This window comes from Populus alba, chromosome 9 (assembly GCF_005239225.2).
Source record: "Populus alba chromosome 9, ASM523922v2, whole genome shotgun sequence".
Taxonomy (NCBI): Eukaryota; Viridiplantae; Streptophyta; class Magnoliopsida; order Malpighiales; family Salicaceae; genus Populus; species Populus alba.
In genome coordinates this window covers 10,464,813-10,478,835 of record NC_133292.1, presented here as the reverse complement: position 1 = coordinate 10,478,835, position 14,023 = coordinate 10,464,813, and the positions used below count along the sequence as shown (strand labels likewise).

General features: G+C 37.0%; 2 protein-coding genes and 1 pseudogene across 2 annotated transcripts; all 3 read left to right on the top strand.

Annotated features, from left to right (window-relative positions):
• The first annotated feature begins 5,368 nt into the window (after positions 1-5,368).
• Positions 5,369-6,996, top strand: LOC118058768 (uncharacterized). The gene is made up of 3 exons (XM_035071520.2): positions 5,369-5,523; positions 5,638-5,719; positions 6,071-6,996. The coding sequence occupies exons 1-3, from the start codon at positions 5,441-5,443 to the stop codon at positions 6,824-6,826; spliced, it is 921 nt and encodes a 306-aa protein (XP_034927411.1). The 5' UTR covers positions 5,369-5,440; the 3' UTR covers positions 6,827-6,996.
• Positions 6,997-8,337: 1,341 nt separating this feature from the next.
• LOC118059032 (aquaporin TIP3-1-like) lies at positions 8,338-9,164 on the top strand (annotated as a pseudogene).
• A 1,674-nt stretch (positions 9,165-10,838) lies between these two features.
• On the top strand, positions 10,839-11,923 carry LOC118058767 (aquaporin PIP1-2). Its single transcript, XM_035071519.2, has 2 exons — positions 10,839-10,920; positions 11,077-11,923. The coding sequence occupies exon 2, from the start codon at positions 11,173-11,175 to the stop codon at positions 11,824-11,826; it is 654 nt and encodes a 217-aa protein (XP_034927410.1). The 5' UTR covers positions 10,839-10,920; positions 11,077-11,172; the 3' UTR covers positions 11,827-11,923.
• The last annotated feature ends 2,100 nt before the right edge of the window (positions 11,924-14,023 follow it).

The window sequence follows — 14,023 nt, the reverse complement described above, 5'->3', positions numbered from 1 at the left end:
GAGAAGTTAAATCAAACAGCACGATTTTTGTTTTGATTCGGCTAGTTTGCGTGCAGCCTTTACCCACGGACGTAGTTTGTCTGCACAAGCACACTACGTAATTTGCTACTAAAATTATATGAACATATATAGAGTTCCGTGAAGGATTGATGATCGCATTGTAAATTCAGAAGCTATTTGCGACCTGTCTGAAGCTTAAGTGCTGATCTTTCCTTGTCAAAAAGCTGTTAGGTGGAGCGACAAAGGGGGGAGAAAGTTCGAAGTTATATGCTTGTCTTAACTAGATTTGACACCTTGTACGTATAATTGAGATGAACAGAGAGAAGATGAGTTAAGGAACCTCTGGTCTGTCAGGTAATTTGATTAGATATTCAATGTTGATGATACATTCGGTGCGTTGTGTTGCAAAAAGACAAGAATGATTACCATTTGTTGCCTTGTCTTCCATCATCACCACAGCCGACTCTGCACTTTTCTTCTCAAAATTTTTCACCGTCCTTTTTGTGTGAAGTACATGTACATTATTCTCACCGAAACATCTTACTTTGTTTCTCTTTGTTTCATGCCTTTTAACTGCAGATTCATCAATAAACTCCAAAAACCTTGCCAATTCCCTCGTAAATGGCGTTTTTCTATCTCCGATCATAGAAGTATATCACCCTACTAACAAAAACCACAAATAGTAATCTCATAAAGAATATTACAGCAAATTTGAAAGAGACCCATTGATGATATACCTTAATGGAGTCAAGTTGGAGGAACAAGTCCATGGCTTTATGAGAAACAACCTCAAAATCAAAATGGAGTTTTTGTGGCCTTTTTGTTTGTTAAGAAAAGGAGAGAGGAGGTGGGATTGGTGTTGCCTATCACTGCTGTTGCTACTGTTGGAAGAGAGTAACAAGGGATCGGAGAAGTATCAAGAGTGCATTATTCGTCCGGTCAATGTAAAATAATTAAGTTAATCCCATATATCAATTATTCAACCACCCTTGAACTACAGGGTAGTCCAAGAAACCATAGTTAATTTCCAATGTTTGCGTGGCTGCCATAATTGCAGGACAACAAATCCATCGTTTTCTGAGTTTATGTCCAGGCCTATTAATTTCAGCCCTATGGGAGTTTCCATTTCCAGGCTTGAACCAAAAAGAGTGCAGCTTAGCTATATTGCATTTCCATTCAAAATCTATTCTAGATGATTTTCATGGTTCCTTGTGATGCTAATTTTCACGTTGTAATTCTTTACTTAAGAAAAAAAAAAAGAAATCAATATGTAATGACAATAAGTACCTGCAAACCCGACAGCAGGGAGCAATCTGCTGTTGAAGCTAATTAAGTTGATTTCTGCCTGAAACCAGATGCTGTACCAGCACATTCCAGTCTGAGTAATTTCTCTTATTGTTGTGGTTAGAAATTGCCATTTCCACTCTCCAATGATCAATATAATTGTTCTTCACAGCCAATGAACTATGACGGGGCGCATTTGATTAGTGCATTGCCCTATGTCTGCGTTTTCCACGTTTGATAGTGGCAAGGAATCACCTTCATTGCTATTCCATACAGAGAGATGAGTTGTATCTAATCTGGCAAACTGTTGTCTTATGATAACAGATAACTAGGAAACTCCTAAAATGGGTTGAACTACTTGCTTGCATGATAAAATTTAGGCAATTACAGATATGTACCGTACACATGGAACAGTACCTCGGTCTGCATCTCTGCATCCACAACTGAAATCAGGGCACGCTGTGATTTTAGGATTATAGAGAAAAGCGAAACACAACAACCAGGGTGTTTTGTTGGCCAAGAAAGTGGGCAAGTGCATGTTGATTTCCATGTTTCTGAAACAACAAAGTTGCGAAATTAGTGACAGTAAAAATGAGGGCAAACATATCATTCTAGGATTAAAAAAGGGAATCCTCTCAAGCATAGCATATTTGAAAGCCAAAGACAAAATTAGATCGTTACAAGGCAATTCCATAATACTGATTTCTGTGTGTCTGCTGACATATAGCTATCAATAACTACAGAGCCATCTTTAAATCTAACATTTAATTTTCCTTGGTAGAATTGTATGGAGCAGAAGCAATTTAGGAATGGGAACATTGTAATGGATCTATGTCAACAAATTGTCAGCCATTAAAGTCTTATGTTAAACCAGGCTAAATTTTGGATGGAGTACTCACTGTAAACCTGAACTCGCTTCTACCCTCAATATCTGAAGAGACTTGGTTTCGTCTCTACAACCAGGCCACAACTGTAACAGGGACCTGGTGCCAATAATGTAAGGTTTGCAGGTGGATAGACAGTAGAATTCCCATTCAAGTTGAATACTGTCATTTCAAAGGAGGAGAATGACCTCAGAGGATCAATGGCTCAGGTAGAAAGAAGGCCAACATGGCAGTAATTCTCGGACATTCTCATCGGTGGGGAGTCTGCCATGAGATCGGCAATGACAGAGGTTGGCATGCAAGAGTGAGCGCCTTGGTACTCAACGGATGAGCAGTTGCCTTTGCTTGGTGGCGAATGCACCAAGCATTTACCGGATGATCTCCTTGTTGGTCCATGACCACCCTATATTCCAACCTGGTTCATCAACATGGCGATACTGAAAGTGATTTTGGATAGTTACTCCTGCCTGCAAATTTTATCAGCTAGTGGTTTATCAACATGGGGATACTTTAGTAATTTTGGATAGTTACTCTTGCCCGCAAGTTTTATCATCTAGTAAAATCAAGATTCTTCTCCATTGCATATTTTATCTTAGAAACAAAAAAGAAAGGAAACTTTCTTAAACTTGGGCATTCTGACCTAGACAGACATGTATGGACGGGAAGACTTTAAAGACATATATGGGGTTTAAACAAGTTGACCATACAAAGTGCTGGAAATAAAGAAAACAGAGTTAATTAAATAAAAACACTAAATTTAACTAATAAGTCTCAATTTCAAACTAATTAGGTTCATCTACAAGTATCCACTTCCTCCTTTCTGTTCTATTTCGAGCAAAGCTTTCGACAAGCTATCATGAGGTCAAGTCAGGTTGTCTTTATCTACTTCTTCCCCTTTCAGGCTTTCACTAGTGAAATTTGTTGGATACAATTGTGGCGATCCTTGGCATTTTTCAATCCTTAGCTTTTTACATTTTCCCAAATTCTTTGTTCTCAGCTTTTAATCCTTGTTTGTGACGCATAGATCATAATGTACAAATTCCTATCTCAAGAATGCCAGACAAATTATCCATTTATATGTTGTACATGGTGTGGTGGAATTATTGAAACAAAACCAAGTTATGAATAAACATACTGACCACTTATCCATCACTTCTCTGATCAAGGATATCGAAAGTAACTTTAATGTTTCCATTTGGATAGCAATCAGAACAGAAGTAAGAATAATTTAACAAGAATCTATTAATTAGCTTTTTATGAAGCAAAGCAAGGAAAAGTTTCATGCCTGATAAATTGCAGGTAGAAAGGAAAAATATTAACATCAACGCAGACGACCGTACGCAAGAAAGAATTATTTCCATCTTCGTTTGCGGATCAATGGATTCAGATGGATAAAGGTTGCCAAGATAGGGAGAGATATAAAGGTTTTTATAGTTAAATGCATGAGATAAAAAAAAGGGTCTTCAGGAACTACATCAACAGGGAAATTTCCATCTGGTGCCATCATAAGTGTAGTCAGTACTCGCAACAACATGGATGACATTAAATAATAATCATTGGAAATATCAATCGAGCATGCATATTCTAATCTAAACTGGCCAAAGTCCATGGAGGATGACAAATTTGGAGATTCTTCGTTAACTTTTGGTAGATACTGATTGTCATATAATAGATGGAGAAATTGCAATTAAGACGCCCAGGCAAGTTCTGTTCGGCTCATAAAACCCTTCTCGTTCCATTTTGTAATAGTGTTCATCGCGATCATTGGGGGGGGATCAGAGAGACATTCTTGTTTATTTAATACTCCTATTATCTTTATCTCCTCTTTTAGGTCGACATTTATGCTGCACTTGATGACCCATATATGAGGACATAACCTACAAGAACGATGTGTTGACAACCTGAAATTAACAGCAGTTCACTGTTCCATGATTCTGTAACTTCAAATGGTTCCTTAGATCATATTCTTCAGGATTATCTATAAGCACGGATGGAAGCAAGATTAGTGAAACATATAAAGGTATCTTGCAAATACTATGAATTGCTCAGTATTTGGCACTCTTATTCTATCTGAAAAACATGACTACTGTACAATGAGAATTTCTCAAACCAGAAACATAGTTTATGAATAAAATGAATTCCTAGAGCCAGCCAGCCATCCAGTAATTGTTTCGAGAATTTAAAAATTCAAAACTATCTTGCCAGGCATTAATGCTGATTTAAGAGAGAAATGAGCAAACATTACTGTGACGTAGTGATGCAAGATATTCTGGAAGAGCTGAATTGTCAGATATAGAGTTGCTCGCACTGGACTATTATGCTAGGACATGCCAACGTAAGGATGACAGAAGCAGGGTCTGGTTTGAGGTTTTGCGCACCCTTCTCACTGTTAGAAAGATACATCACCCCAATTCAGAATGGCGCGCACGTCGCAGGAAACGGTGCATGGACACTTATTTATTAGTATATTCATTCACTTCCACCGCTTCCCTATTCTGTTTACTTACTAACTACTACAGTCCTAGAACTTCAACTCTTATAGATGTAATTCCCAGATTTTCGTTTGAAGAATTAATAGCTTGATTAGCTGTTAGATACTGATTGACTTTCACAAATAACAAGATTACTTGACTTTTAGGGTTAGGCGAGGGACTGCCACTTAATTAATTTCGCTTTCCAAACTTATCAGGCAATTGAATCAGGAGCAACTACTTAGTTTATGTACACAAGTATCAAGACTACAGATACCAGTGCCATCATATAACAGTCATAACCATGGAATTCTCACAGTGCCAAAGGCAGAAAAGGTTGGTTTCTGGTCTATGAATATGATATATCCTGTTTTTTTCCTTCGAACAAGTGGACATTTTCTCTGACATTTCTAGACCTGCTCTTTCACATTCTCAACAATAACATTAAAAGCCAACGGCATAGCTTTAATGTGCTCAGCGCAACAGTGCAAGGATTATCCCTACATGTTGTTGACCTTCGGTACCACAGTTACTCCAATTTGCAACTTGATTTGTATTTTTGGTTAATTGATTATTGAATAGGCATGTGATAAGGGCCATAAGGCTATCCGGAGATATCTAAGTGTAATAAATGTGAAGTTGCATTGTAGCCGATAATGCTGTTGAAGGGGGAAAAAGGAGTAGTTGAGAGAAAAAGTGATAGACCTATACAGATATTATTATCCAACCACCATTAATCTTGTTTATTTATTCTGTGTATGTGTTGTTGCAAAGATATGATGCTAGAAAGTTAGTGAAAATATGGCAGGAAACGCAGGAGTTGTTCAGGATGAAGAAATTGGTTATGGAGGGAACAAGGTCCAACCTTTTGCCTCTACGCCAAGGTAAGAGTCAGAATGTCTTAAATTTCTGGTTTGCTTCTTAATCTTAACCTTAACTATTAGTTTTTTGAGGGTTGGTTTCTTGTTAACTAGAAGGTAAATCATTTCATTTTGCAGGCCGTCAAAAACTGAGAGAGGGAAGCGAGATTCCTCTGCATTGAGCAGGATTCTGGGCTTGGATGAACTTGTTTCTTTGAATGTCAGTACCTTCAAGCTTGTGCAGTTTACCTTTGCATCTGACTAATTTCCTTGGTCAAGCTTCACAAAGCTTGTTAGGTTACTATATAACCAGATAGAATATTCTAATTTCCAATGCCTAAATTCATCCTTCGGCCCTGAGCGAACTAGTCCAGTAAACATGGCGGGTTTGCCGGGGTTCACGGTAGTAAGATGGCTAGCCCAAGATTATCTGGGTTTGGTTGAAATTCTTCCTGTGTTAGCTTAAGCTTAGCTGCTGCTTCTTATGTCTTTTAAATTAAATTATCTGAGTCCTCGGAACCTTAACATTTAATCAGAGGCAGCAACTAACATACAAAATTGGTGTTATCAGGTGTGGAGAGCATCCTTGGCAGAGGTTTTTGGCACAGCAGTCCTAGTCTTTGCAATGGACACTATCGTAATTTCCTCCTACGAGACCCAAACCAAAACACCAAACCTTATAATGGCAACCTTAATAGCCATAACAGTTGCAATTCTCCTCCTAGCCACGTTTCCCATTTCCGGCGGCCACATCAACCCGGCCATCACTTTATCGGCTATGTTTGCAGGCCTTATCACTGCTTCACGCGCCGCCATATACATCTTGGCTCAATGCATTGGAGCCATACTAGGTGCACTAGCTCTGAAAGCTGTGGTTAATAGCACCATAGAGCAAACATTTTCACTTGGAGGCTGTACTCTGAAAATTGTTGCACCAGGACCAAGTGGGCCTGTTGCTATAGGGCTCGAGACGGGCCAGGCCCTTTGGCTGGAGATAATTTGTACATTTGTCTTTCTATTTTCTTCGATATATATCGCATTTGACAGGCGGCAAGCCATAGCCCTGGGCCGAGTTGTTTTTTGCTCAATAATTGGGCTGGTAGTGGGCCTTCTCGTGTTCATCTCGACAACGGTGACCGCAACCAAAGGCTATGCCGGAGTTGGGATGAACCCAGCTAGATGTTTAGGTCCGGCACTCGTTAGAGGTGGTCATCTGTGGAAGGGGCATTGGGTGTTTTGGGTTGGGCCTCTAGTTGCCAGCGTGACGTTTTCACTCTACACCAAGATGATTCCACGGGAACACCTCATTGGAGCAGAATCAAAATAGAGAGGCTTTTATACGGTGCATCATGCTGGCGTCTCTGTCAATGTAATAATATGTTTCTTGCCGTTTCATGGGCACAATGTTCTGGAGTTAGGGGGGTTGGGTTGTATATGATGTTTTTATGAATAACTCGTTGCTTGTATGAAAATAATAGTTTTATATTTTATATTTTATTTTTAATATCAGTATATCCAGATCATTACAAATACTAAAAAAATTAAAATTAATTTGATGTTTTTAAGTTAAAAATATAAATAATGATGTTTTTATTAATAACTCTTTGCTTAAAAATGCATAAAATAATATTTTTTTTTTATTTTTAATATTAAACACTCTCAAATATGCTTTTAGAATACAAACTCATTTAATCTTGAGATTAGAACACACTTTAAAAATATAAGCTTGTTTGATCTTAAGATCGGATTATGCCACTATATATATATATATATATATAGTATATATATATTAGTTGTCCTTAGTAAATATAATGATATTTAATATTTTTAGAGTATATCCTCTCTCTATGGTATTCATTCCAAAAAAAAAAAAAACCCTATCCCATAATATCAATCTTATCACATTGATGTATATAGTTATTAAAAAACTTATAGCACCACGAGGTGACCTAAACAGTCTACAAGGTCTACAACTTGGCCATCGAGTTTGAATTTGAATTGAAAAACATATTAATCGGCCAAACCTAGCAAGAAATTAGTATATAGTTCAAATAAAATAGAAAAGGATGCAGATTTTTGCACACTATTGAAAGAACCTGCAGCTAATCCTGAATTTTATATCCTGTGATGAAACTATATTTCAGCAATGGCAACAGGTAGTAAAGGCATCGGAGCAACCTTGCCTCTTATTAGAGATCTAGCTGTATGCAAGATATATCTAATCATTATCCAAAAGAATCCTTAGTTTTTCATAATGGATATCCCGTCACCTTAGCTCATAATTTAACCGCAACATTTTTTGTTTGTATCGAAGCCTGAGGATTTTAATGTAGAATGTCCTCGGACTTTTCACTCGGGACATGGCCGATAGATCAAGTCACTTAACCCACCACCAATGGCGAAGACAATAGCCCTCCTCCTCTTGATTTTGTCCATTTTATTTTGTTTTATCCTATTTTTTAACGAATTATTCTGCATGTATTCCTGGCAACCTAGTTCTTTATATATACACGTAGGGAGCGTTCATACTTTTCCCTGGAATTGAAGTCCAAATGGACGTGGTCATCCACCGCCACCGCCAAGATGATGGTAATCAAGAACTTTCAAAATCGCTGGAGGGTTGCGAAGCAACAGGCTTCAAAGAAAAAAAAATCCATAATGATAAAAGTACTGAATTCCATTGGTGCCCACGAAATCTTTTCATCGATCAGAGGTCAGCTTGATTTATCAAATGTCTAGTGTTATATCAGTGACTACAAGTTATTCCTTATAATTTTCTAGCAAAAATAGGATTATTAATTTGCAACTGCTATCGTGTACGTGCCTTCATTTTTCCAGATGTGGAGGGCAACCCTAACTGAGCTAGTAGCAACAGCTTGCCTGTTATTCACATTAACCACTTCCATAATCTCATGCTTGGAATCAACCACTGCCGAGCCCAAGTTTTAATCCCATTCGCAATCTTCTTCATTGCCTTCTTCTTCCTGTTGACCACTGTTCCTTTATCAGGCGGTCACATGAGCCCTGTGTTCACATTTATTGCTGCCCTTGAAGGTGTTATAACTCCTGTCAATGTGTAGGCTCAATCGTGGCTTATCTTGTAATCAAGAGCGTAATGGACAAAAATGCAGAAGAAAAATATTCCCTGGGTGGGTGCATGATTGCTGGAAATGGGGAAGGGATAAGCCCTACAAATGCATTTATATTAGAATTCTAATGCACATTTATTGTGCTATTTGTTGGTGTAACCGTGGCATTTGACAAGAGAAGATGCAAAGAGCTAGGCTTACACATGGTGTACGTGTGGTATACTGGCAGGGGCAATGGCACTCGCATTTTTTGTGTCCATGTCTGTAACGGGAAGAGCTGGCGGGGGCTTGAACCCTGCAAGGTGCTTAGGGCCATCATTACTGAAAGGAGGCCGATTATGGTATGGCCATTGGGTATTCTGGGTGGGACCTTTTGTTGCTTGTATTGTTTATTATGGATTCACTCTGACCTTGCCTGCAGGGACGTCATGATGAGGGGAGATGACGAACTTGATGTTTTACAGATAGGGTTCTTGTTGGAAAACGGTTTTTCTTAATAAAACATTAGAAGAAAGTGTCGAGGCAGACGTCCTGGTCCTGAAAACCATGGCGACCAGCTACAAGAAAAAGAAGAAATGTTTGCCATCCTGTACCTTAGTACTTTTCTTTCTACTAGATGAGAGATTCAATCTTGGTCCATGAAATTATATATCAAGTTCAGGTTCTTCGATCTTTTTTTTTTCTTTTTATAGCTAGTTGATATGTATCGACTCACTTTTATATATCAAAACTTAATTTATCTATTTGTTTTTGGTTAATAGTTGAAAATTATAAGAAACAAATTATAAGAAACCAACTCCTCTCGACTAAACATTCTCTATATTAAACTCTAAAGAGTTGAAATCAAGCCTCAATCATAAAGCAATACTTTGACGCATCGTAGAGAAACAGATTTGAAGATTAGGGATAACATCATTAAAAATAACATCATTTCAATGAAGCCAAAGATTCCAAACAACGCATGAGAAAAGAAGTTACCATGAGAGATTTTGCTGCTTGTCTTTAACCATAAAAGACCATTGGTGGCACATATCATCAACAGATTTTGAAAAAACAATGCAAAAGCCCCGATTAGAAAGTAGTTTCATCCATAAATAAATAACTTAATTTATCTATTTAGTTTTATTAAATATGATTTTTCTTTTTATCAAAAACATAAAATTCATGACGATTCCACTTTCGCTTTTTATCTAAAATTTGAATCATAATACGCAAGGAGAAGGATAAGAAACACACACATCTCCATAAACATCAAGTCATGAATTGTTTCAAATCCGATTCTTGAGACATTGAGCTTCAAGGAATGATCGATTATTGTGCTGGAATTACTAGGGGCATCTCAATCTCAAATTAATTTCTCCCCATAACAAGTCCTCCCAAAATGTAGGACGGTTAAAATAATAACAATGAAGAATCGTGCACGAAAAGTGTAGCACTGGCATAGGAGTAGAATTATATTAAACACGATTATGATCCCAAGACTCAAGGGATAGGATCAAGTTGTGATCCTTATTGATAACATGCATGTGCATTTAAGGCAAGCATCGGCTTATAGCTGTTTGTTCTTGCCTTTTGAAGATTATTTGGTGGATAAGTCAATGCCTCAGTTATTTGGCAAACCAGCTTGCAATATGAACACCTTTACTCTATTTTGTTTTATAATTGGTGTATTGCATCATCTGGAATTAAATCCAGTTCGACCAATTAATGTGATAAAGCAAAGTAAAAAAAAGGGTAATTGAGTTGCCCATGGCTCAAGGAAAATTATTTTTATTTCGTTTTATCTGGAAGCCTAATTGATGGATCTTAGATGTGAAAATACTGGGCGCATTTTTCTTTATTTTTTAATATCAATCTTGTTTCAAACGTAAGATATTTTCCCATTAAAACAATATCCCAAGTGATAGAATAATTATTTATTAATTCTGCCAGCTTATTGTAAGACCTGATTAGTTTCTGGTTTCTGGTTATATAAATGTATAGAGTTCAAAGAGGAGACATGCAAACAGAAGAGAACGATGGCTGGATATGCAGGGGCTATTCCGGACGAAGAAAGCCTCTACAGTGGAAATAGAATCCAACCTTTTGCCACCACGCCAATGCAAGTGCCCAACTTCATATTTCTTTCTCTTTTTTTTTTTTTTTTTTTTTTTGCCTTTTTTTCTCACTTCCAGTTTGTAATGTCCTGAGATTTTGCCAGTCAATGGAGCTAATAAGCCTTTTGTTTTTCATATAATTCTGCAGGGCAGAGGCACTTAAGAACGAGGGAGGGAAGACTAAGCAAATTACATTGAGAGAAATATTGGGCTTCGAAGACCTTCTCTCTTTGACGGTAACTATATAGCATACTTCCTAACAAAATATATCTTGCAAGTGATAAATTATTACTTGGATTTATGGGCTCAGGCGGATTGAAATTGTATTATAAGTTGGTGCATGTCGAATCTTTAGGGCAACGCCTTACCATGAAAATCTTTTGTTTACTCAGGTATGGAGAGCATCAGTAGCAGAGCTATTGGGAACAGCTGTTCTTGTTTTTGCTTTGGACACCATAGTGATTTCCACGATTCAGACAGGGACAAGCATGCCCAACCTTATACTGTCAACCCTTGTTGCCATCATTATCACAATTCTCCTACTAGCTATCTTTCCCATTTCTGGTGGCCACATCAATCCTATTATCACCTTCGCTGCCTTCTTAACTGGCCTTATTTCCCTTTCAAAAACTTTTATCTACATATTGGCCCAGTGCGTTGGTGCCATTTTTGGTGCCCTGGCACTGAAAGCTGTGGTAAACAGCGAAATTGAAAAAACATATTCACTCGGAGGCTGTACCCTCACAATTGTTGCACCAGGGCCACATGGACCGACTGTGATAGGCTTGGAGACAAGCCAGGCCCTCTGGCTGGAGATAATTTGTGGGTTTGTGTTTCTTTTTGCCTCAGTGTGGATGGCCTTCGATCATCGTCAAGCCAAGGGCTTAGGCCGAGTTAGTGTTTTCATCATCGTGGGAACAGTCTTAGGCCTTCTCGTGTTTGTTTCCACCACAGTCACCGCTACGAAAGGTTATGCAGGGGCAGGGCTGAACCCGGCTAGGTGTTTGGGTCCGGCAATTGTAAGAGGAGGTCATCTTTGGAATGGACATTGGGTGTTCTGGGTTGGACCAGCTATTGCATGCGTGGCCTTCGCCGTGTACACGAAGATCATTCCTCGCCAACTTGCCCACACCATAGAATAAAAGCATTAAGTAGAAATCTTTGTTTCATGCTGTTTTTTAGATTTTAAATTTGAGTGTGACTATCTTCGGTAATGATTGATGTAATAAGATCACCATGTCCGTCCTATTAATGTTATTTATTATTATGCTTGATTCAAGAATGATCTCTCATTTCAATCGTAGAATAACGAATTATAGTTTTTTTTTTCCTGTTCAATATTGTTAAAGATGATTATGGAATAATTCCTTCTTGTTCGTGAAGAGTATTTTTATTGTAAATCAAGGGGTTAAAGTTTAAAAACTACAAAATTATATTGTTCAAACGAGTAAGATTTTTATTAAACATAATTTTAGATATAAGCTTAGTTATATTATATTATGTTCCATTGTATAGAGATCATCAGGTTAATTAACCAAGTTAGTTGTTTATATATAACTCCTTCCCATCAAGTTTGCATACAGCACCCAAGTAAATAGTTCCTCAGGAACAGTATGTAGCCGGTGACGACACAGCCAAAAAACATGGCCAAAATAAGCAAAGCTAATCAGCAAAACGATTTCCCTCACGAAGAATACACGGACCTGCCAAGGACGAAGCAGCAGCTACTCTGAATTTCCTTAAACACAGGTCGTTTATCAATCTGTCACTTTTCCCCAACATAGCAGCAGCCAAGATCGTTGAATTCACTTCAATCTCCACTTTTTGGCATCCGAAATTCCATGCTAGCTGAAGTCATGATAGGCTGCCCATACATTAGCTGTAAGAGAAGAACAAATCCCCAGGTTAGCAGCAAAACCATGTAAGAAATTACCGACCACTGCTATCCCGTAACAAACCTCAAGCAGCAGCTTTCCCAGGTGAGCCTCGACTTGAATCATCAGAATTTAGTCTGATCCACCTTCATCAGGCCACTCCCAACTAATTAATTAAATGTCCCGCTTCGATATTCCTGCATAAAGGGCTAACCAAGGTCGCATCAGCTTGTTCAATATCAGTAACCTAAATCAGAAAAGAGTAACCTCGATATTTCATTTAAACTTAAACTTTTCTCTTCAACAGAAAGCCAAAATACTACTTTTAAGATTCATTTGGGACTTTCCTTATCATCTTGAACGTTGTGGAAACATACCTCCATCTTGCATATTTTTTTTCTGATTAAATAATGAGAGCTTTCTTCCCTTTCTGATTATTTAAAATTAATTTTAGGTTTTTTCAAGTTAAAAATATAAATTAATAATATGTTTTTATTAATAACTCTCTGCTTGAACATATATAAAAAATAATAGTTTTTATTTTATTTTTAATATTAGCACATTAAAATTATTATAAATACTAAAAAATTTAATATTTTTTTAATTTAAAAGTACTTTTTAAAAAATGTGTACAAGTATAAATAAAAAGACTCTCAAATATGCTTTTAGAATACAAACTCGTTTAATCTTGAGATCAGAACACACATTAAAAATACAAGCTTGTTTGATCTTAAGATCAGATTATGCCACTATATATTTATATATATTAGTTTTCCTTAATAAATATAATGATTGTCATAACCCAATTTTTGACCATTTAATTTTAATTATTATTATTATTATTTTATTTACTGAAAATGATAAAAAAAATGATGATGAAAAAAATAAGTAAAATGAAATAAATGAAGAATGAATTAAAATTTGGGTTAATGGCAAAATGATTGGAAGTTTTGGGTTTAATTAAAATTTGAAATTAATCTAATTAAGCTTGAAATTAATTTAATTAATCCAATTAAGGGTTTTATTGGAGAATTGATAAGTTTTGAGACTTAATTAAGCTTGGAATTAATTTAATTAATCCAATTAATGGTTTAATTGGAGAATCGATAAGTTTTGAGATTTAATTGGACTTTGGATTTAATTAAATTAATGAAATTAGGGACTTAATTGAAGAATATCAAAGTTTAGAGTTTAATTGGGGTCCAAATTGCAAAACTTAAAATCCAAAGACCAGCTTGAAAATGGCGCGGAAATACAAGGATCCAATTACATTTTATCCAGGGGCTTGATTGCATGATTTCAGAACTTCAGTGATTAGACTGCAAATGGCCATTCCCATCACACAAACGGCGCCGTTTCTAGAAACCAACCATCGCCTTCTTCGTCTCCTTCCACAGGAACGGTTTCTGCAGTAATGGCTTTGAAGCCGTTTCAATTCCAAAGATGCTTGGCATTCCCTGGCTAT